The 23,032-nt window shown below is 45.1% G+C and overlaps 1 protein-coding gene across 11 annotated transcripts in view; it reads left to right on the plus strand.

Moving 5' to 3' along the window:
* The window catches only part of FRYL (FRY like transcription coactivator), a 2,483,143-nt gene that overhangs the window by 616,294 nt on the left and 1,843,817 nt on the right, over nt 1–23,032 (plus strand). For all 11 annotated transcript variants that reach the window (XM_086962669.1, XM_086962670.1, XM_086962671.1 and 8 more), the window contains one exon: nt 22,735–22,836. In XM_086962669.1, coding sequence (XP_086818795.1) covers nt 22,735–22,836 — 102 coding nt within the window. The remainder of the gene's footprint in view (nt 1–22,734; nt 22,837–23,032) is intronic.

The following is a 23,032-nucleotide window of genomic DNA, read 5'->3' on the forward strand; positions in this document are numbered from 1 at the left end:
ATGCAATGTCTGTCAAGTCTTGTCTTGGTTTTGTTACATTATTGATTATTTCCACGCAGTCATGTGGTGCAGGGTCTGTTGTACTTGAAGGTAAAAGTGTAGCAGGATTTAATGTGTTGCAACGTCTGATCTCGATGTGTGGCTGAAACAGTGTCAATTCATATCCTGTTAGTCTTGCTATGGTCAAGTGCTGTGTCTGGGTTCGGTTCAGGAGAACTTCCACTGAGTGGGGAACTTGCACTGTCAGGGGATGTCCTAATACTATGGAATCACTTTGTCTGATTGCTAGAGCTGTTGCTGCAACTGATTTTAGGCACGCAGGCAGAGCCTGGGCCACTGGATCCAATGTATTGGAAAAGTAAGCACAAGGCTTGTGTTTGTCTGCCTGATCTTGAGTGAGTACGGATAATGCTGTGCCATTGCGTTCAGTGACAAAAAGTGTAAAAGGTTTACTGTAACATGGTGTCGCTAAAACAGGTGCTTGACATAAAGCTTTCTTCAGTTCGTCAAAAGCTTGTGTATGTTCCTGAGTCCAAGGGAGGACAGTCGAAGTCGCTGCCTCCTGTGTTGTCAACTGTATGAGTGGCTTTGCTAGATATGCATACTGGGGAATCCATTGTCTGCAGTAAGAAGTGAGGCCAATGAAGGCCCGTACTTCCTTTTGTGTCTTGGGCTGTGGAAGATGTGCAATTAACTGGATACGGTCAGGTGTCAACTGTCTACCCCTCTTGGACAGCAAGTATCCAAGGTATACCACTTGCTGGGCACAGAATTGTAACTTTGAAGGGGACACCTTGTGCCCCTTTTCCGCCAGAAAATATAGGACTGTCAGTGATGCACGTTCACAGTCTCGTTCTGTCCGTGCTGTGATCAACAGATCATCAACATATTGGAGTAGGGCAGTGTCAGTAGACATGTGAATAAAGTCTAGTTGTCGTTTCAAAGCTTGGCTATAGATACTAGGGCTTTCCGTGAATCCTTGGGGAGCACGTGCAAATTTGAAGCTTCGGCCATTTAAACAGAATCCGAAGAGATACTGACTGTCCGGGTGTATAGGAACACTAAAAAAGGCGTTCTTGAGATCGATGACAGTAAAGAACGCTGCTTCTGAGTCAATAGCAGTCAATAGTGAAGAAATGTCTGGGACCACAGGGTATTGTGGTATTATGCATTTGTTTAATTCCCGGAGGTTAATCACTAATCTGTAGACCGGTGGTGCATTCGGGTCATTCGGGTTCGTTTAAGAATCGGAATGATAGGGGAATTACATACATTGGAGTCCGTTTCTACAACCACTCCTTGTGCAATGAGCTCGTCAACAATTTTCAGTAAGGCCACTACAGCATCAGGTGGTAGTTTGTATTGTCGGATTCGGGGCAGTACAACTCTTTGTTTGAGAGTAACACGGTATGTTGTAATGTGCATACAACCTACATCAGTCGGACCTTGTGCCCATAAATGTTGTGGAACATTCTGAAGTCTGGGGTCGAAATCTCTCAAAACATAATGACCTTTAAAATCACGTAAAAACAATCTCACTCCTTCCGGAGAACAACAAATCACTGCTCCCAGTGCTTTCAACGTTTTTATACCAAGCAAGTTTTCAGGACATGATTTCGTAAGCAACAAATCTGTAGTTCGAGACAATGGACCAACCCCTAAGGAAACTGGTTTTGATACTTAATTAACAATAGGTTTTCCTGAAAATCCCAGGGAAACATTCTGTGAGCCTGAGAGGGGTGCCCCTGGAACCTCGTCATGACTGATGGTAGTTCTGCTCGCCCCTGTGTCAATCAAAAATTTTCTGTCTTTCCCTAATACCTGACTATGTACGTAGGGACCCTCTTGATCTATAGGAACTTCAATAAGGGGCAAGCCAACCTCCCTCTCTAGGCTGTTTCATGAGTACTGCTGATAATCTGGGTAGTCTGACTGTGCATACCGGTACATTTGTTGCGTGACATGTTGTGTGGCAGCTATGGGTTGGGGCTGGGGTACTGCTACTGTCTGTTGTACATTCTGTGGAGGTTGCGTGTTCTGCGGGATATTGTGTGGAACATGTTCTTGTCTAGGAGGACGCGGTCTTTCTTTCGTCTTGCCTGTAGCGATATTGTGTCTCAGGACGGCACATTCGTTTATATAGTGACCTGGCTGTTTACAGTAATTGCAGTTCCCTTTAACAGGAGCTGCAGAATGACCGGGCGGCGCCGTACCCCTTTTCTGACCATCAGCAGGGACGGACTGGGCAACTAGGACTTTCATTTTCGTGTCTTTGATACGTCTCAGTTCATGTACGTGTTCCTCTATAATTCGGTTCTGATGGTACTGTAACATTTGTAACATTTGGGAAGGGGTATTTGCTTGCCATGTGTTCTCAACCTTCAGTACTCTGTTTTTAACTTGTGGTAAGGAATTCTCTACTAATTTGGTCACAAACAGATGTGGGTATGATTCACTACTTGTTTTTAGGCCGCTATTTATAATGAAACATTTCTCGAATCTAGAATAAAAATCACTCGTGTCTTCATCTTGTTTCTGTTTGCAGGCTGAGATAGCATCCCAATCTTCCTTTTTAGTTGTCAATAGCCTCGGCAGGACCTGTATTAATAATTCTGGTAATTCTTTAGCTTTAGCCCGAGGCCAGTACCAGGAATTCGTGTATTTTCCTCGTCTTCTAGTTCTGTCCAATTAATCTTTTTCTCTCCCACTTCCCATTCTTTTTCTTTAAGTTTTTCGTAAATACCTGCAGGCAACAGAACTTTCAACATCTTAAGTGTATCAGCATATTTATACTCTCCCATGCGGAGCATGTCTTTTAATTCACGGTGGAACCCTGCTGGGTCTTTATCGTGACAGGGCACTCATTTTTTCATTTCTAGTAATCCATTTTCGTCATGGGTTCATATACGAATACTCGCTGCAGCGTACCCGCATTATTTTTAACAGGATGAACCTCTCGTAAGGGATTCTGTCTGTCTATGTAAAATGTTTTCCTTTCTGGGTGTGGAACAGGAACGAAATGTGGAGTTAGAAAAGTTCTGCATTTGTGTCGCTGTTCTAGAATGACATTAATTAAATCGGTACCTAGGCCTCTCCATCTACCTACGAGTAACTCTTCCAATATATTATATAGGGGACCTGGATCAGAATGCTGACTTTCGTACAATGTAATGAGATGTTGGATCATGTACATACCAGCTATTCGCTGTTCTTCCGGAGGAAGACTCAAAAATGTTTGCGCTACTATGTCATCTTTATATACGCTAGTATTGCCAGCCCATTGTACTGCTGACCGGGCTAGTTCCTGTTCGTGCATGGTACTAAGTTCACTATAACCTATTCGTTGTTTCAGTACTTTGTCAGTGGCTTGGAATAGATGCTCGAGAGAACATTGTTCTGGTAGGGGGGAAAGAAAACGTTTCTTACATTCTGGGCTTATAGGTCTATCAAAGGGTCTTGCCCTACCTACGTACTGTATTCTATCTGGGTTCTCAATTGCTATATCATCGTCTTCTGAAACTTCATCATCCCCTTTATCGGCTTCTCTCTCTGCCCTTTCCCTCTCGTGTATGTCTAGAATTACCTTACGAATCTTTCTGTACATGGCTTCTATACAAACCTGTTTACTATGTTTGCCATCAGCTTATTGCTCAGAAAGCAACTTAAAACTTCGATATTCGACAAGTAACTCCCCACCCTTCTTAAAGCGCCTTGAGACCCTCCGGGTATGTAGCGCGCTATATAAATCTTTGACTTGACTTGACTATGTTGTCACTCCATTTTGTCAGGACTTTCATCCCTTCTTTATCATAACCGGGCTGGTCTTGTTCCCTTATCAAACAATTTATCAAAAACTGTAAGATCATAAGTTGGATCTCCGCTTTCCTATGTGCCATGGCCTCGTGAATGCTTTCTGATCTCTCCCCCGTTCTAATAAAGTGATATATGTTGTCTAGATGTTCCTTCATGTCTGGTAAAATAGTCAAATAGTTTGTAACACGTCGTACACGCAATGAATATATAAGCATTTGATCTTCACCTGGTACCATGTCATATATGCAATCAGTAAGATACTGTCTAAGGGATGCGTATGTAGCCGCTTTTGGCGTGCGCTGTAATGCTAGTTCTCTTAGTGATGTTCGTTTTAACTGAGGCGGGGTGAGGGGGACTCCTCCCGCTGCTCCTAAATTGTGATCGCCTAGACCTGCGTCGACTATTACTGGCTGTGCTGTCGCTGGAAGTGTAGCGACTGGTAACGTCACCGGTATGGTGGGTTGATCCTGAACTACAGGTGCGGGGAGAGAAAGATTGGGAGGGGGGTTGGTAACAGGAGGAACAATAACAGTGGGGGAAGACGTGTTAACAGGGTGCTGAGGAGGATTATTTGGAGGAGGATTTGTATTAACGTACTCTGGGACAGTGTCATCCAAGTAAGAAGAAAGAAAAATATCCGCCGCGGTCTGTTTATGACGGAGTTAGTCGGGACCAATGGTGGCGGCAAGTTTCTGGGTATTTCCGGGGTCACTTGGGTAGGCCCTCGGCAAGAACAGGATACATGCCTTTAATAAGGGCATTTCTTTGTCTATCCAACTGTTCTGCTTTGACTCGTTCGCCTTCTTCTAGTAGTTCTCTTTCTTGAGCTTTTTTCTGAATCCTCTCTATTTTTTTCTGCTTTTCTAAGTTCTTTTTCTGTTCTTCTATGCGCTTCTTTACGCCACAATTCTATGGCATCTTTCTGGGATTGTCTGGCTTTCTTTTTCCAAAGTGCTTCTTCTACTCTCATGATGCAATCAGCATCCCATGTCCCTGAGACAGGCCATCTATATTTCTCTTCCAGATCCTTTGTATAGTCAACCCATAAATCCAAGTACAGTATGGCATCTAAGCCGTGTGTATGGTACATAAAATGTCCAGGAGTGTCCCTAGGCGGGACGGGAACTGCCTCTTCGAGTATCCCTTTCCTGGTTCCTATCTGACGTAATTTCGAAAACAGCGGCATATTTGAACTGACCTGAACAATAACACATTAAACACGAAAACGATTGCAAACAGTCATTCATACCACGACACCAAAATATTGCGAACAATGATTACCTGATACATAGAATAACACAAATCCATAGACTAGAATACTGGATGCACTGCTAGAACAGTACAGTCATACCGGTCCCATAAAGAGGCACGTCATACCGTATCCACCTAAGTGGACACGTCTGGACCAGGTCTGTGTACCCAGACCCGTCTTGACCGGGCACAATAAATGAACCCGTCTGTATGCGTTCCCAACAACGGTACTCACCGGGAAGCAGAACTGAAGGCCTCGGAAACTTGATACTGGACTGGACAGCTACGGCTTCTTGCTGCGCATGCGCCTCAGAACAGGTGGGCCTCTGGATACCTCGGACCGTGCTCTCTCGTCTTGGGCTCTGGTCGGGACTCTCCGCATTCCTCACCGCCTCGTATGGATGCCTGCTCGCAGTCTCCGTCTCCTCCGTGGGCCTGAGGGAGTTAGCAGGAAAACCCTGGATGTGCACAGATAGGGGTCCGTCACGGCTGTAGAAGGGGTCAGGGGCCTGCGTTACATCGCCGGCGCGTGGGGAAGGGGAGGCGTTCCTGTTCGGGCGCCAGATTATGTGGTAAATAAAATTACCTATACATTTTTCTATACATTAATTATCAATAAGAATAGCTCATAAAATGAGAGGCAGAGTCCGTGGTATCTGAGTCATACGGGCTTTATTCCAGTGGCTCGAGCCAGGGGAGAATCGTGTTCCATCACCACTAAGGTTCAGGAAGGGATGTCACATTTTTATTAACATCATACAATATATATAGTAAAATCACATAATAGCAATGGATACAGTTGTTTGAAAAAAGGTACAGGCAGGAGACCCTTTTCCGCAGTTGCCCGGCGTTAACCGCCTATATACCCATTCAAGTTACCAAACAAAGAGGCAGGCGCTGGAGACCGAAAGGCAGGAAACAGAAGTTTTATTCCGACGGAGCAGAACACATCAAATCAGACAACAGGGTATCTTCTCGAGGTGCTCTAACTGCATCTCTGTGGCCTGGCCTCTTATACACGGGTTTATTACTTTATTGCATAAAACACATCGTTGTTAACCCTTTGATGTATGGGAAGACATCCTCGGAATCCCCGCTTCAGGCCCGTTCCCACACACATTTACAGTTGAAGTCCCCACCCCGGTCACAACAGATGATGATTATCGCACAGCTGGACATTCCGCCGATTCACGGAATGTGTGAGGTTGATCGGATCTCATGGGGTAGGGGCTCTGATCAGCTCAAGGATCCTTTGATGGTGGGGGGTGTTTCCTACTGTACAGGAGGAAGGGGGCAATGACAGTATCCGCAGGGCCAGGTGGCGGCTTGGGAACGAGTGAGACAAACGGGCACAAAGGAAAGAGGGGTGTTATCAAAGGATTCGGGATCATGAAAGGAATGGAGGGAGGTGTTGTGCTGGGAACAGGATGGGATTCCGAGGCAGAGCTGCGTGGTAGAGGGGTTTATGACCCAAGGCATGTGAGAGCGGGGGCCGTCAGCGTGCGGGGGATGTTTGCGAGGTCAGGAGAGAGACGCGCTGGCTATCGATGATGGGCAGAGAGGCCATGGTACTAAAAATGGCTGCCGCTTACGCGCATGGATGGGCTCATAAAAAGGGACAAGATGGCTCCGATAATGTTGACGTTTTTCGGCCTATCTTTTAACACAGTAGGCGTAACACTCCAGGCGGAGCAAGTGAAAAGAAAGAGGATAAGAACATATGGGCGTAGAAAGAGGCGTGTAAAGAGGTGTATACTCGGCATGTCATAGGAGTGTCACAAGTGGGTGGATGTATGGAGGAAATCTGCAGGGTCAGCAGAAACCTTTGCTCGACATGCGCGCGCAACTTAGTCATGACGCGTAATTGACGTGTAACTGGGGAGAGCTGGGGGTTGCCTTTAGCACTAGTAGAGGGGTCTGGTGTCTGGGATGTCAGAACGACCTGCACCTATAACATATCTGATATCTTGTGTTTGGAGGATGTATTGTCTGAAGTAAAAGGTTTCTCGGGCAGAGGCCGTTCATTACTGAATGCTAGTGCGTGCCTATATTTCTCTGTGCATTACGTGGGGGCATGGGCCTACTATGGCAACGGGTGCAGTAAATTACTTGCAAGGAGACAGGAAGGCCGGGCCCTTTGCTCTGCAGGTGGGAATATGTTTACCTATTTCACTAGACTGGAATGTGTTTTCACGGAGGCTTGAACAGATAACTGTAGGCAAAATACCTTCTTGGCAGGCAGGCCAGGCCGAGCCGGGCACCGCTCGCCTGAGCAGGAAGTAAGGTAGAGGTCAGGGATGCATACCTAAACTGCAGCTTTCTGAGACAGAAGAGGCTCGAAGCCTCAATTCAGGGTCTGGCTTCAGGGTCTGGCTCGACTGAACCACAAAAACGTGTGCTTCGCGTTATTTAAACGTGTATCATGGAAATGCATTGGAAAGCAGTCCTTGGTGCAGAATTAACGTTACATTCAGGGAAGGCCTAATAACTGACATGTCAATGTTAGACGAAAATGCAGAAACATTATTGTGGCAGACACGGGAAGGGAATTACATGGTAACATGGTAACATACATGGAGCATAGGTATACGGATAGGGTGCGAGTGGGGGACACATTGACCATACAAAAAATTTCTATTTCCTCACCATCCAGATAAAGTGGAACTTCGTAGAAAAGCTTTGTTTCTTCCTAAGGTGGTCATGCCTTTTCATGTGGAAGAATCCATTACTCTGCCCACCTTTTACCCAACTTGCATCCCTCCAAGGAGTAGGAGGAGGAGAGACGCCACCATCTGGACCCAAAACTTGTTTTATCTTTTTATTTTGATCGTACATAAGACTTGTGCATGATGACCAACTCTTAATTGGCTATGTGGGTGCCATGAAAGGTCAGTTAGTACAGAAAAGGTCTATCTTTCGAAGGATTGTCCTCTGCATTAAAATTGTGGTACGCATTGACAAAAAGACCCTTCTGTGAAGTTACGTACTTACTATACTAGACCAACAGCTGCAACCACTAGGTTAGCCCGTGGAGTTCCAGTCCTGGATCTGTCAGGCAGGAACGTGGGCATCCCTGCACACGTTTACCAGATAATGCTGCCTGGATGGCGAAATCCGGAGGGATTGGTATTTGCCCATTTGGTCCTCTAGGACTTTCTTGCATGATCTTGGTTCGCAGGCTCTTCCACGGTTGGTATTGCTTGAGTATCTATTTGTAAGGAACCTACAACTACAGTCTCTATCAGATGAATAATTGTCTTTCCTTTTGTTACTATGTATCTGGTAGAGACTTGTTCTAGTTGTAGATTCCTTCCCACCGCCTCATCCTCCCTGCACTGTAAACTGATGTCTTGGGATAGGGACTCCCCAAAGGGCCCAAGTTTTGACCCAACAGTGGGCAGTGTCTGACCGCTGCCGCCTACAAACGTGCAGGGGTACTACTGATTAAAAAATCTCCGGATCCAGACTGACGCCTGGAGGAAATTCACATGGGAAGGAATCTACAACTAGAATAGGTTTCTACCAGATACATCATTACCAACGGTAAGTAACCTATTCATTTACAGTTCTGTGACTGGCAGTCACACAATTTGTGCAAGGAAGTTGTGGACTTTATTCAACAGGAAGCAGTTTGGTTTCATCATGGGATGAAATATCCTTATGTTTTGCAGCATGAATCCTTTTTTGGATTCACATGCTTTGCTTTATTCGGCCATCTAGTGGTTGGGTCACAATTGTATTTTTCTTTCTCTTTGGTGGTATGTCCAGCCCATGTCAGACAACACCCCAGATGTTCCTGTACGTATTTGCCATCTTCAGATTCTTTTTTCCGCTGTTGATTCTGGAAGCAACGGAGGAGCTCCAAACATTTTTGGTGAGATTGCGAACATTTTGTAGAAAATCCATCGATCTGTCAAAAACCGCAAAAGGAAAATAAGTTGAGAGAGAAGGGGACCTTTCACTCTACCCTCTGATGGGGGACCCGTGCCGGAAACAGACATGTGGTCGGAGAATGATGCAAGGTAGGGGTCATGGACAAAACCCCCTTTAAATTCCACCCAAATTCCCACCAACATTTCAGCAGTGAGACCCACAGCGAGGTCTCCTAATTCTGCCTGTCAAAAGACCACCAGAACAAGGACTGCGACACCTGTGCTGCCTTTATACCAAAGACCTTTAAGGTACACCGTAGGTAAAGACTGGAACATTACCACACCATGTCCAGCAGCCAGAAGCAACAGGTGACTCTTAAAGAATTAGGACTTTCCAACTATGATGACCACGTCAAGGAGGGTTGGACTTCGAACTCTTTGAGACCGATGCCGAAAAGAAGCGGGCATAGAAGAAATATGCAAACGATGCAGAAAGAAGATCCCACAAGGAAATAAGACCACCGAAGGGCCTAGAGCACAAATCCGCTGACAAAGTCACACAAGGCAGCTTCGGCATCGTAAAAAGCGGCAACCGAAAGTCAGCCAGTAGCGGATGAGGCCCACGGATCCCAACCACAGGGTACCATTGCTGGCAAAATGCTATAACCCTCGAAAACCCATCAAGTCGAGAGGCCACTAAGGCAAAGACAAAGCTTTTGAACACGACTGGGCCGTCAACGTTCTTGTGATATAAATATCTTCCAAAAAATAAAAGTAAGAGGTTGGTCGATGCAGACTAGGCACAAGAGGTCGAAAGGAATAAGAGAAGACTAGAGGTAGAGATGGCAGCACTTCATTTTAAGGATTTCAACATCTCCTTAAGGGGATTTCAAATTCCAAGTAAACCTTTGATAACCCTCGACGCCGAAGAGGAGGAATCTGCCTTGGAAGCTCGAGCAACACCAGAATCTCTGGAGACGAGCGAGAAGGAGCTGGAGGGTTCAACTAGGAGTCCTTGAATGACCACACAGAATCAACAGAAGAAGAGGTAGATAATTTCTCTTCGAGGCCATCACCACCTGACAACCTCCAATGTATAACAGCCTGTTCAGAAGGGCTGCCAACACTTATAATGTGCCATTAGAGGAGTAGGGAGGCTCCTGTTGTATCCTCGAGACATTACTGCCAGTCAACATGGGAAACCTGAATCTCCCAAGCTGCCCAGCATATAAGATCAAGGCAAGGAAACTTTTCGGGAGCCTGCCAAAGCAGTCACCGCATAAGTGGAAAAGAAATATAAGCCCTCAACAAAGGACCCTAAATACATCAGTGGAACGCATCAGCAGACTCCTTATTGTTGCTACAGCCAGAATGCGCGTCAACATATGCACGTTGACAGGGCCTCTGTAAGAAAAGGAGAGCAAGAGGCTTTGGAAAGAAAGATGGAAAGGAAAGATGCAATAGAGTGGTGAATTGCAAATTCAAATACGCTGCTGAACAGCTATGGTCACCAGCAATGGAACATTGAATCCCTAATGCAAAAGCTGCCTGAGGAAGACCAAATGAGAGCCAAGGCAGTACTAACAGAAGACCAAAACATCCGCTGATACATGCCTGAAGGCGCCCTTAGACACAGCAGACACTCCCAGCAGGCAGATGTGCACAGGAACAACGCTAAGGAGACTTGCCTGGCTGAGACTATCAGGGTTCAGACAGGAGGTGCAGGCAGATATCCTTTAATTTGCACTTTACTGGGGATCCACTATTTAGCCAGGCGGTTGAGTCCGTGCAGCAAATAAAGGAGGACACTGAAACTACTAAGGCAATGGGAGCCTTACAATACAGAGGCTCATTTAGAAGAGGTGGTAGAACACTCGGGCAGAGCGTCCTTACCATCGGGGCAGCAGCAGCACCAAACCCAAGCAAGCTCCCGCCAAGCCGCACAGCAGACCACATATCAACAGTGGCTGCATCCAGCAAGGCAGCCCTTTCGGAAGAGGGCAGACTCCCCGAGGTAGAGTAGCCACAAGCAGGTGACTTGACAAATTAAACAAGCCCCTACAAAACACCAGTTGGAAGCAAAATAGGGGATTAATCATGGCAGTGGGAAGAAATCATAATGGACAATTGGATTTTAAGTGGGATACATCATATATATTTCATAGAACTGCTCAAAATACCACCACCAATTGTGCCAAAAACTAAAAAATATCAAAGAGTAGAGGTCATACACCTTCAGAAAAGGTAAAAAAACTCTTCCGAAAAACGCAATAGAGAAGTTACCAGTAAGGGAACAAAATAATGTGAACTGCTCACCTTACTTCCTGGTTCCCAAACAAGACCTCACCTTAAGATCAATTCTGGTCCTTCAGTTTATAAACCAATTCATCTGCACACAACATTTTACAATGACACTTCAGGGAGTAAACCCACTCCTACATAAAGGAGACTACATGGCATCTCTAGATCGGAAGGATGCCTACCTGCACATATCTGAGTCAAACACACAAAAAGTATCTACGGTTTGTACTAGAGAAAATTCACTATCTGTTCAGAGTCCTAGAGTCCTACCATTAGGCATAAAGTCAGCATCAAGAGTCTTTACAAAATGTCTTGCAGCAGTCGCAGCATTTCTAAGAAGGAAGGTAATATCTAGACAACTGGATCGTAAAGGTGAAAACAAAGCAACAATTCTAAAAAGATATTCAAACAGTATTCAGAACCTTTGAACACTTGGAGTTCTCCATGAACCGTAAAAAATCATCAGAAACAGAACAGGAGTGACCCGAAACTCAAAGACAGCACAGGCATACCCTGTCCAGAGGAGGGTAAAAGTGATAGCAGAGCAAGTTCAGTCATGAAGCTAATGGGCATGATGGCATCATGCATCGCGCTCATAACACATACAAGATTGCACCTGACCTTTCTGGGAATGGTAATGCAACAATTTGTCAAGGGCCACCGGGAGTTGGGAAGATCTTGTGATTGTAACAGCAAAAATAGATTGGAAATACGATGGTGTACATTAAAGAACATAACCTTAGGAAGACCATTCAAGACACCAGCTCCAACAGTGACCATTCTAACAGAGGCATCCCACAAGTGGTGGAGAGCACACACAGGCAGCCTGAAAGTACGGGGACAATGGAACCGCATGGAGGTGCTGAAACAACAACTACTTGGAAATAAACAGTGTTCCTAGCCCTGAAGGCATTTCAGAGACACATAACCGAAAGAACAAAACAATCAATGTTTGCTACAGCACATTACAAAATCCCAACACTTTACCTTCAGGTAGCAACACAACCAGTCAGAGTGGAGGGAGATTTGCTTAAGTCTTTACACCAGTTCCCCTAATTCGTAAGGTTCTGGAGGAAGCCAGACAACCAGGAACGAATCTCATCCTCAGTCCCACAATGAGCCAGACAGACCTGGTACTGGAACCTACTGGAGATGGTCAGGGGACAAATGATCAAGATCAAAATGGAACGTACCGCCTCACAATGCAGGAGGGGAAGGTGCATCACCAGGAACCAGCAATACTCAACGTAGCGGTCTCGAGCCTGAATATATAGAGTTCGGACTCTTAAAGCTATTTCCTAAAATCATGGACCGAGGATGACTAGGAAGCCTGTCTAGACAATGGTACGTAACAAGTGGAAAAGATATCCTCACTGGTGCACTAAAAACAAAAGTTTGGACACCAGAAGAAAATAGGAAACTGTACTAACACACCTTACTCATCTGTTGGATAGCAGGCTAACCTATTCTACACTGAAGCTACCTCTAGCTGCAATAGTAGCCCACTTCAGGGGCGCTTCATGTAACAGCTTCTTCACCTCACCGGTGGTGAAAAGGTTCTTATAGGGATCAAAGAGAATTGCACCCCTGAGAACAGTATCAGCACCGACGTGGAATCTGAACACAGTGCTAACGCAATTGATAGCATAACCGTTGGAGCCTATGCACAAGGTAGATCTCCGATCACTCCCACTCAAAACAGCATTCCCAGTTGCAATCACCTTACTGCGAAGTGTGTGTGAACTTCAAACTCGAACAATGCAAGAACCATACTTGCAAGTACAAAAGGACGATGGTTCTCAGAACCAACCCACAGTTCTTAACAAAAATAAAGGTAAGTAAAATCCGTTTTGCACAATTATTTTTCAGGTTTCCATACCAATCAGCTCCACACTTAAAACATTTTCGAGAGAAAAACAGTCAATGGTTTCCTATGGAGAGAAATGAAGTTATCTGTTACCAGGTAAGTAGTTGGTCTTTGGGGTTGAATTTCTGGGGTTAGAACAAGGGTTCTGCCAGGGTTAATGATGCACTCTTGTTACACCCTCAGTGGCACTAGGGCAGCCGGGTGCAGAGTGCTGAGGCCCAATGTAATCCAATGGGGGATAGGGGCCCTACGGTTGGTGGCTGCTTATGAGCTGGCCACTGGGTTGTGGGAGCGAAGCTCCTGGTGTTAGGCTCATGGCAAAGATGGATGCTGTGTAGCACACAAAGTGCACCCGCAGGGGCGGCTGGGTGCAAGCTGCTGTTTTGGCGTCTGGTGCCCTATTGGTTTCAATGGGAAGTCTCCAGTTTCAACAAAGACTGCAGGCTCTGGGATGAAGGTCTTCTGGAGGTGATCACCGGTTGGAGAGGTAAGTTGGGATGCTAGTACAACGTCGGTTGGGCCACCAAAGCCGTGGAGCTTCAGTGCAGGGGTGTCTTAAGGCGTCTGGTTTCTCTAATCAGCTCCATTCGCGGTCGGGGGCTGCACCTTCGCTGGGGGATTCGAGGCAGGTCAGAGATCACCTGATGTCAGGTTAGAATCGCCGGGGAGACCTCCTCATGGTGTTGGGCCACTCTAACTCGGGCGATAGGTGCAGAGTGGTGCAGACTCGCAGATTTGGCTGGAGCCAAAGTCTGTGGGTGAACAAATCCGGTGTTCACGAAAGACAGTCTTTTCTTTTGAAGGTAGGGCAGGTCCTCAGGGTTCTTGAGGCTGCTGGCTGCAGGACACAGCAGAGTTTCGCTTCTGCTGGTTCGAGGTGTGGACAGGCCTGGAGGGCTGGGGCTAAGTCAGTGGGTGTTCTTCTCTTATTCGCTTCAGCAGGACTGTTCGGTCCTTCTTCTTTTCTTGGTAATTTCTTGCCTGAGGAGTCAAGGTTCGGGGTGCCCCTAAATAGCATTACAGGTAAGTAAAGGTTGGGCCCAATGGGTCTCTTTCATGGGGTGGTACACCCCCTGTTATGCCACCCTCCAGTGAAAGGGGGGCATATGCCTCACGCTGGTTGGCTGGGTCCCCCATCTGCAAGATCCCGGGGACAGAGAGTTGCTTCACCTCGCCTTTCCCACCTGAGCGGTGGGGTTGGCAAAGGTGGCCACACCTCCCATCCTCACCTGGCTATCTCGCCGGTTCTCCAGCCCAAGTGGGGGTCAGAACCAGTGGGAACCAGTTGCTGGAAGCAGCAAAAGGCGAAGCTTACAAAAGCGGAGAGCCTTTGAAGCTTTCCCTTCATGGACCCTGCCCATCCTGGTGGAGGAGGTTTGGCACCTCGTCCGAGGATGTGCATTATTTCAGACCCCTGAGACCAGCAGGCTCTCTACCCAGGGATCCAGAAACCTGTCTGGTGGTGGCAGCTGGTGAGCAGCCACTGAGCCTGGACACTAGTGTTAGGTCATTTTTCAGTGGACATCTCTAAGATGTCGCCTGTGTGCATTTTTCATTATAACCCACATTGGCATCAGTGTGGGTTTAATGTGCTGAGAAGTTTGATACCAAACTTCCCAGTTTTCCATAAAGTCATTATGGTACTGTGGACTTCATAATGACAAACTCCCAGCACCATATACCTTTTTTTTTCATAGCATCTTTTTATAGGCATTTTATATCAATACAGACATCATACACATGTACATTTAATCATGTCTAATCGCTATGTTTGCTAACCCATACAAGCCTGGATATTACAGATCATGCATATAAGTTGAAATTGCAGTCTATTGCTTTCATATTCTGGGTTATATTTTTACTCTTTAGGCATTAGGATTATAATTGGCTTAATGAATATTGAAGCCAGGGACCTTTTGGACTTTAGATTCCTCCTCTTTGAAGGCTTCATATGCATTGGGTCTTACCTACTTTATAGAATTCACCAGGAAAGCGATATTTGGTGATTTGCAGCCTGGGAGATTGCTGATAGCCTGATTAATTTCACCCATGGTTATTTAACGTACTTCTCCTTCGCTGATGAGCGAAGGAATGCATATGGAGCTCAGAAATTCCCTCTGTCTCTTCAAAAGCATCTCAGGACGATTCACATAATGCTTTGTAAAGATGATGTTTCAGCAATATCTTGAGAATGTGCAAAGAGTCTACCATCCTTACCACAGATTGCAGGAATGGCTAATTTCCTTTGTTTTAACTGAAATGTTGGCATCCGCTCTCCATCTCCCCCACTTATAATGTAGTTAACTGAGTTCTTTGAGGGCTTTTTCTGCAGCTGAAGTAGACTTGTGTGCCAATTCCTCAGCTACTAAACTTCATTGTAGGTGCTGGGGAAGGTTTCGATTATATTCTGCTGTGAATGTGAAAAGGTTACCTTCCATTCATGCATCCAATATTGCATTTTGTGTCATGGCTAAATCCCTTTCCAGTGAGACCCCTCCAAAGGGCCTTTCCTGCTGCCCATAGTATTTCTGGCAAAGTTACTGACTGTTCAGTTCGCGTTTAGTAAGTCTGTACTGAATGGCTGCTTTTTCCCAGAAACCATGTGGAGGAGGACTACGACTCGGATGATGTCTAATGTAAAAGGGCTATTGTCCGGCATTGCACGCGAAAGACAGAACACTTGTTTAGGATACTAAAAAATGTGATACATTTCGAAGATAAAGTTATGGACTTTTGTCTGTGTGCAGCATTCGGCATACATAAACCAGACCGTGCAAAGCCATGATATCTGCTGCATTGCGTATATCGAATACTCCTGTCCTATAATGATTGGGTCAAGGACCAGATTCCATCTCTACATTGAGATTTGTCCTACCAAATTTGCTCTGTTTGAGTCCATGCCAGAGCTTTGTTAAAGTTGTGTAATAAATAGATCCTAGGGTCAGTAACTGAACAGCAGTCTTTAATTATTGCAAAAGCTTATCTGCTTATCTTAGTCTTCCTTCCATAGTTTGAGGGTTCTACATGGGAGTGATTTGTGCATAATAGCGATCCTGCATTTCCTAGACTGCTTCGGCCTGCTTGCTGTAGAGTCAGTGACTGCTATATATTGCCTGCTGACTCAGTGTTGCTTTAATTTATTAACCTTGTGTGGTGGCAGGTGGGCAGTAGTCACCATTTGATGTCAATATTGTATTTTTTGTTGCTCTACCAAATTTAGTTAATCCATTCACATTCAAACATGATCAGTGTAGTGTTCTTGCTGTGCTATGTTGAGGTTATGGTTGAGAAAGGCTCACATATTGCACTCCTGACTGTTTTTTTGACATCCAGTTTGTCGCTCCAATGTCAAAATCCGACAGTTCATCTAGTTCAGAGAAGTCAGACATTTGCCCATTGATTGTCACAATCAGGACTGCTTGGTTCAGAAGCGTGATTTGTATGCCATTTTTGTTGCAGTTGAGGCATCCATGCCGATAGCTTTTTTTGAAGTATTATGAGAAAAAGCCTGCAGTGATGGCGCCCACTTATCAGGGACGCCATGTAGAAAAGTACCCCTTTTTGCATGGTAACCCCGCATGTTTTGTCTGACATCTGATGCCACTTGACTTGATGTACTCTGGGTCCCTGCCAATCAGTTTACCAGGGCCTGCTTTCTTTCCTAAACCGGTACCTTTGTACCCAATTGGCTCCTCGGTGGCTACAGGTAAACCCCTTGAAAAAGGTACCAGGGGCACTGTGGCCAGGAAAGGCCTCAAAGGGCTGCAGCACTTATTGTGCCACTCTTAGAAGTCCTATACCTTAACACCCACACACTGCCATTGCAGTCTGGCTGTTTTTGTACTGAGAAAAGAGATGAGTCAACATGGCACACATGCTGTCATGCCTGGATTCCACTGTATGTGACCTAGCCCAGGCACCCCTCTAGCAGGGTGCCTTAGACCACACGTGAGGGTACAGCTGCAAGAGCACTGCACCCCTACAGTTTCCAAGTCCATTCTTGGACATTTTAAGTACAGTAAAGCCACAAAGAGTATGTAGTGTGAGAGTTGATCATTACTAACTCCACAGATCCATAATGGCTTTACTGAAAACTGGGACTTTTGGTAGGAAACATCTCATCACATTGAACCCACACTGATGCCAGTGTGGGATTTAATGTAAAAGGCACTCAGAGAGCATCTTAGAGACACCCCTGATAAACTATCAGCCCTGGTTTCTGGACCCCGGATAGAGACCCTCCTCTCTTTGTGTCCAGAAACCAAGCCCATCCTGGGCAGTGGCATCATGCCTCCTCTCCTGTGTGGGCCGGGTCCATGAAGGGAAAGTTTCAAAGGCCGGCTGCCTTGCTAAGCTATGCCTGCCTTTTGTTGCCTGAAGCTCCCACTGGTTCTGATCCCCACTTAGGGCGGGAGAATTGGTGGGAAAACCAAGCCAGGAGGAGAGGTGTGCCCACCTTTCCCAGCCCCACTCAGGTGGGGGAGGCGAGGTTAAGCACACATATGTGCCCTTCATCTTGGGATGAGGTGACCCAGCCATTTAGGAAGAGGCTCATGCCCCCCTCTCACTGGAGGGTGGCATAGCAGGGGTTGTACTCCCCCCAAGGAAGGGACCCATTCATCTCGACCTGCACATCCCTGTAAACTCTCATAAATTGAGTATTTAGGGGCAACCCTAAACCTTGCTGCCTTGCGTAATAAAGAAGCACCAAAGAGCCATGCTGACCCCGGAAGAAGACTTCAACTGCTTTGGCCCCAGCTTTACTGACCTGCCCCAACTCCGACCTGCCTACTGCGGAAACCCCGGCGTGTCCAGCAGCCACCCAGGGCCCGAGGACCTGCCGTGCACCCATCTTAAGACTATCTCCAGTAAGCACTGCATTTGCTCAACGTAGACTCGGCCACAGAATCCGGATCCAGGCGAGACTGCGATTTTGCACCAACTGCACCTGACGGCAGAGTTAGAGTGGCCCAACACACCGAGGAGGCCTCCTCTGCAATCCTGACCTGGGATCTAGTGATCCATGACATGTCTCAAGCTGAAGCCTGCAGCCTAAACCTGAAGGGTCCCCCCTGACCAGAGCTGTTAAGATCAGGCACCAAAAGACACCCCTGCACTAGACGCCTCACGGCCTTGGGTGGCCCTAGAATCTAACTTACCTCTCTAGCTGGTGGTCTACTTCAGGAAGCCTCCCAGACCGAGCCTGTAGCATCTTTTCCAAACTGGAGATCTCCATTGCTTATGACAGGGCTCCTGATATCTCCTTGGCACTCGGCATCCGGCCGCCTCCGTTCTGCTGGCTGTGCAGCTCCTGTACTGATTGTTTGCCCCTGCAGTGCTGATCCCAACCCAGGAGCTTTGCTCCCAATCCCGAGTGGTCTGCTCATATGCAGCTCTTGACTGAAGGCCCCCTTAACCCCATTGGCTAACATTCAGCCCCTGGATTCTCCACCCTTCCGCCCCAGTAACGCTGGTGGTGCAATTGGTGTCTAACTAGACCTTGGGGAACCCTGGTCCTAACCTCCAAAAGTCATACTTACAGGTTGAGTACTTACCTGTAAAACATTAACCCTATTTTTCCCCTAGGAACCCATGTTGAGATTTTTGTTCCTAAAAATGTTCTGTCAAGCTGAACTTTTGTATGAATGAACAGTAACTGGGCTTTAAACCCCAAAGTGTCTTACTTACCTTTGTTTTGTAGGATTCATGGTCTGCAAGCTAGGCATATCATTCTGAGTAGTTGATATAATCCAACTCTAATCTAAAAGTATTCCAAAAGTAATCTCCATGTATTTTAAACTGTTTTAAAAGCAAATACAAACCTATTACAATTTCATCTACAAATGCATTTCCTTGTAATAATTTACATTTGAAAGTATATCTTACTTACCTGTGTTGGTTCTAGAAAAAAAAACGAAGTATACCTTTTTTATGCTTACCTAATTGGTCTGGATTCTTTCTGAGTGTATGTAATCGGTCCTTGATTGGGTGAATACAATAAATGCTTAACTCACCCTCCTGATAAGTCTAACTGCTCGACCACACTACCACAAAGAGAGCTGTTACTGATTATCTAATTTAGCCTCTTCTATACCTCAGGGGATCCCCTAGACTCTGTCCACACTATACCATACTTTGGTATCGTATTTACAGAGCCAGCTTCCTACCCCCCATGAATGTGTATGTTCTTTCTCCTTGAGTGATCCTCCACATCTGATACTTTGTTCTTAGGGTGTTCGATTTCACTGCACCAGCTTGGCTGCTATTTAACATGTCGGTCATGCTCCTCAGTTCGCCCGTCCATGTAGTCTGGGTGCCTGTGTAGTATGTAAGCACAGTTCAGTTGTTTTGTAATAAAATGTAATAATTTTGGCTCTCAACGCAGTGCTCTTCCTTATTATAGTATCAAAGGTAACCTCCGACATTTTGGATTGCTTTTTCGGAGTTTGTGGGTTCTTACTAGCCAACACTTTAGAAAATGACTCAGGTTTTTCAAAGTAGACATATTGCTAAAGAACAGCTGCTTAAAGTGTCCTGTAGCAGAGATCAATCACTCACTGTATCTTCTATTTAAGGGAAGAGATTCCAGTGCACTAACTACAAAGACCAACAGGTGTGGTGGGTCAAAGATTGTCTGGTGGTGTGCCTAGACGGTAGCCAGCCCACCGTTTATTCACCTATGTCTGCAATTGTGTTTTATGTGCTAAATAATTTGTAAAATGTGTACCAATGTGATGCGGACTTGGCTATAATATACCATATTATCTAGCCAGGCATAATCTCTATGGCCTCTGATGAGGCGGGTGAATCTAAATGTGTGAGATACTATTGAGGAATTGTCCAATAGGATTGCAGAAATAAGCACTGCCACCCTCCAGTCTCTTCACCCCTCTGTTCTCTTTTCAGACATTGATTACTTCTGTAATATCTCACCCAAGCCCTCCAAGTCCCTGCAAGCAGTGGAGTCACTATGCAGTAAAGTTTATCCTGGGCATGACCTCGCCAGCACTGTTGTAGCCCAATGCAGCACCAGTTCACAGTGACTAGTCAGAGTGAAGCAGTATAGAATTAAGTAGCGTAGACCCTTTTTCACAATGCATCACAAGCACTTTTTTGCCACTGTTTTCATATCAGTAGTTTGACCTGGTCAGTCCCCTGGACCAAATCTGAAGCTTACAGTTTTAAGCCCTGCAGCTGGTCAGCTGGCCTGCGTCTTCTTTGCATGGAGCGCCCTCATGACCCACTCCATTCCATCATTGTATTGAGCCTCCAACAGCCAGCAAGATGAGAACAGGATGTTCCTTCCAACCAGTGTGGCGGTGTGAGTGGGGCTGAGGTCCGAGCCACAACTCATGTTGATCACACTCTGGCCTCTCCCAGTAGTAAGGTTGGAGAGGGTTTAGGTATGACTCGGTCTGCTAGCATCAGCACCAAAAGAAAGTAGTCAAGTGATAAAGCCAGCGGTCTCCTCCAGATGGTCTCAGTGCCTCTCTCCTGCCTGGAGTACCCACCATCCAGTCTTTGTGTACTAGAAAATAGCCATGCAGTCTCCTCGGTTGACCAGAGGAGTTCACAAGGCAGCCATCCCCCACCTTGGGCTTAATCCTGGCCCCTGTCTGTTAATTTACCTGGTATTAGGGCAAGTACAGATATCTAATCAAAGAGTAGGAACGCAAAGTATTCCACAAGTCTCTTCTAAATTTACCCAGAAAAAAGTTGTTTTTTTGAACGCAAAAATTAAACCTATCAGATTGAGGTCTATAAATGATTCTCTTCCTCGTTCAGCCCAACAAAGAGCATACAAAACTGAAGCATTATTTTAGAACGATTTACTTGAGCTCATGTAATGCAAAACCTGTGTTGTTAGTGCAACGGATATTAAGTGTTAATCATAAATTAACGCAGACTAAAAATTATAAAAACAGGCTACACTTGTTGATGAATCGGAGCTAATAATGGTGAGCACTGAAAGGTCTGCCACCATGAGAGGTGCAGTGCATTTGTTGTAGAGCTACATACTGAAGGACGATAGCCATCAACAGTCTGCAAGGCCAATTTGTTTCAGAGAAGCCAGTGTGTTTTCAGTCAGCAGCCTTAGTAGAAAAGTAAGTTCCCTAGAAGGAAGAAGAGTTGATACCTTTTTTTTTTTAAAAAAAAAGTGTTTTACATTTCTGTTGAAATTCTAGTGAGAATTTGTCTCCATCATTAGTGCTCCAATGAAAGAGAAAACCCTGTTACCATTATTTATGCAAGTAAACTCCCTGGGCTGACCACCACCCGTTATACGAATAAGTAAATATGGAAACTAACGGCACACTATCAAACTCATAATACATGTACCCTTACAATAATAATCATAACTACAGAAAAATAGTCTTTAGTGAGAAACAACATATGAGGCCATTAGGCCCTAAAGGAATGATGGCTAGGTGTACAATATGGAAGGCTGCAGTGCAATCAGTTCCACACACACACACACACACACACACACACAACATGCTCTGTTATCTAACTGACTGTCGTACGCTGTTAGAACTCATTGTAATAACTGTGGCCTTCCTGCAAATATTTCCATCTTTTTGACTGTAGTACTTTGTAACACACTTCTCTCGACTTGAACCAAAGACATCCCCATAGTATGCTGTTCTAGTTTATCTTGTGTTCTGGTCACTTTCTGCTCAGCTCATTTCATGTAACCATGGAGGGCCTGAAAAACGCCATCTATTCTTTGAAGGTTGAATCTCATGTTCCGATTAAACCTGGAACTCTTTAACTTTAATGAGATGGGCGTTAGATGTTTTGTGGAATGAGCACTTTTGTATTTTCTCATGTTATGTATGATGTGCATGTGAGTGTTAAACTTCAAATGAGCCTTCTCATTACTTCAAAAGCAATGTGATTGAGAGTGTGACATGCTTTAGCCGAGGCCTTAACAGGTGAGTTGGTGCGCTATATAAATGATTGATTTATGTTGCTCCAAGAAGTTCCGCTTACATTATTGTAGAAGTTCTGGTTTCAGAACGTGGTGGCATTTAGTGGAATTTGGTCTTTAACTTCAGCGAGATCTTAGAAGTTGGTCATAGAGTTCCTGATAAAATGTAAGCTTCAGAAATAATTTCTTTCTGTAAGGATAGCCAATTGATCAACTCTGGATTTTCCCAACCCAAATGGAGCAGGTGACCTGAAATTAATTGTGGCGGAATTTCAAATAAACACTGATCTTGAGTAGTTGGGTGCTCAGTATATATCTAAAAAGAAATAGATACATTGATAATACTGGTTGTTATACAAAACATTGCAGTTGATTGGGGATTGAATTCTGAAAGAATCCAAACTTCCAAAAAATGATCAGATGAACTTGAAAGGAAATTCCAGTCATTCCTGAAAACTGTAGTGTGACCCAAGAAATAAGTAGTAGAGATGCCATTGTAACGAAACCCCTTACAGGCTACTGTTTGGGTTTCCAATTGACAGCAGGATTATAATTTAAACATAAATGATTTAAGTGCGATTTATTTTTCCTCATTTGTCTGTTTACATGTAGATTGGTAAGGATTGCAGTTTAATCTATGGCCTAAAGGTATTTGTGATGAAAAATAACGATTAACTCTTTCATTTCACCTTTTATAGGCTTTGTATCCACTCATCACCTGTCTCTTATGTGTCAGTCAAAAGCAGTTCTTTTTAAATAACTGGCACGTTTTCCTGCAGAACTGTTTGTCCCATTTAAAGGTAAGTGATTGCTATCTATAAACTTGTACTGTAAATGTAATGAAATTGTAATAGTATGAAGTTTTTAAAATGATTTTGTTGTCATTACCTAGATAATACTGCTATAGAATATGCACCCAAGCTCATATTTAATATTCTTCTGGTACATCTGATAGCCTGCGTTTTTACCACATATATAACATGGTTAATACTCATT

Source organism: Lissotriton vulgaris, chromosome 3_1 (genome assembly GCF_964263255.1).
Source record: "Lissotriton vulgaris chromosome 3_1, aLisVul1.2, whole genome shotgun sequence".
Taxonomy (NCBI): domain Eukaryota; kingdom Metazoa; phylum Chordata; class Amphibia; order Caudata; family Salamandridae; genus Lissotriton; species Lissotriton vulgaris.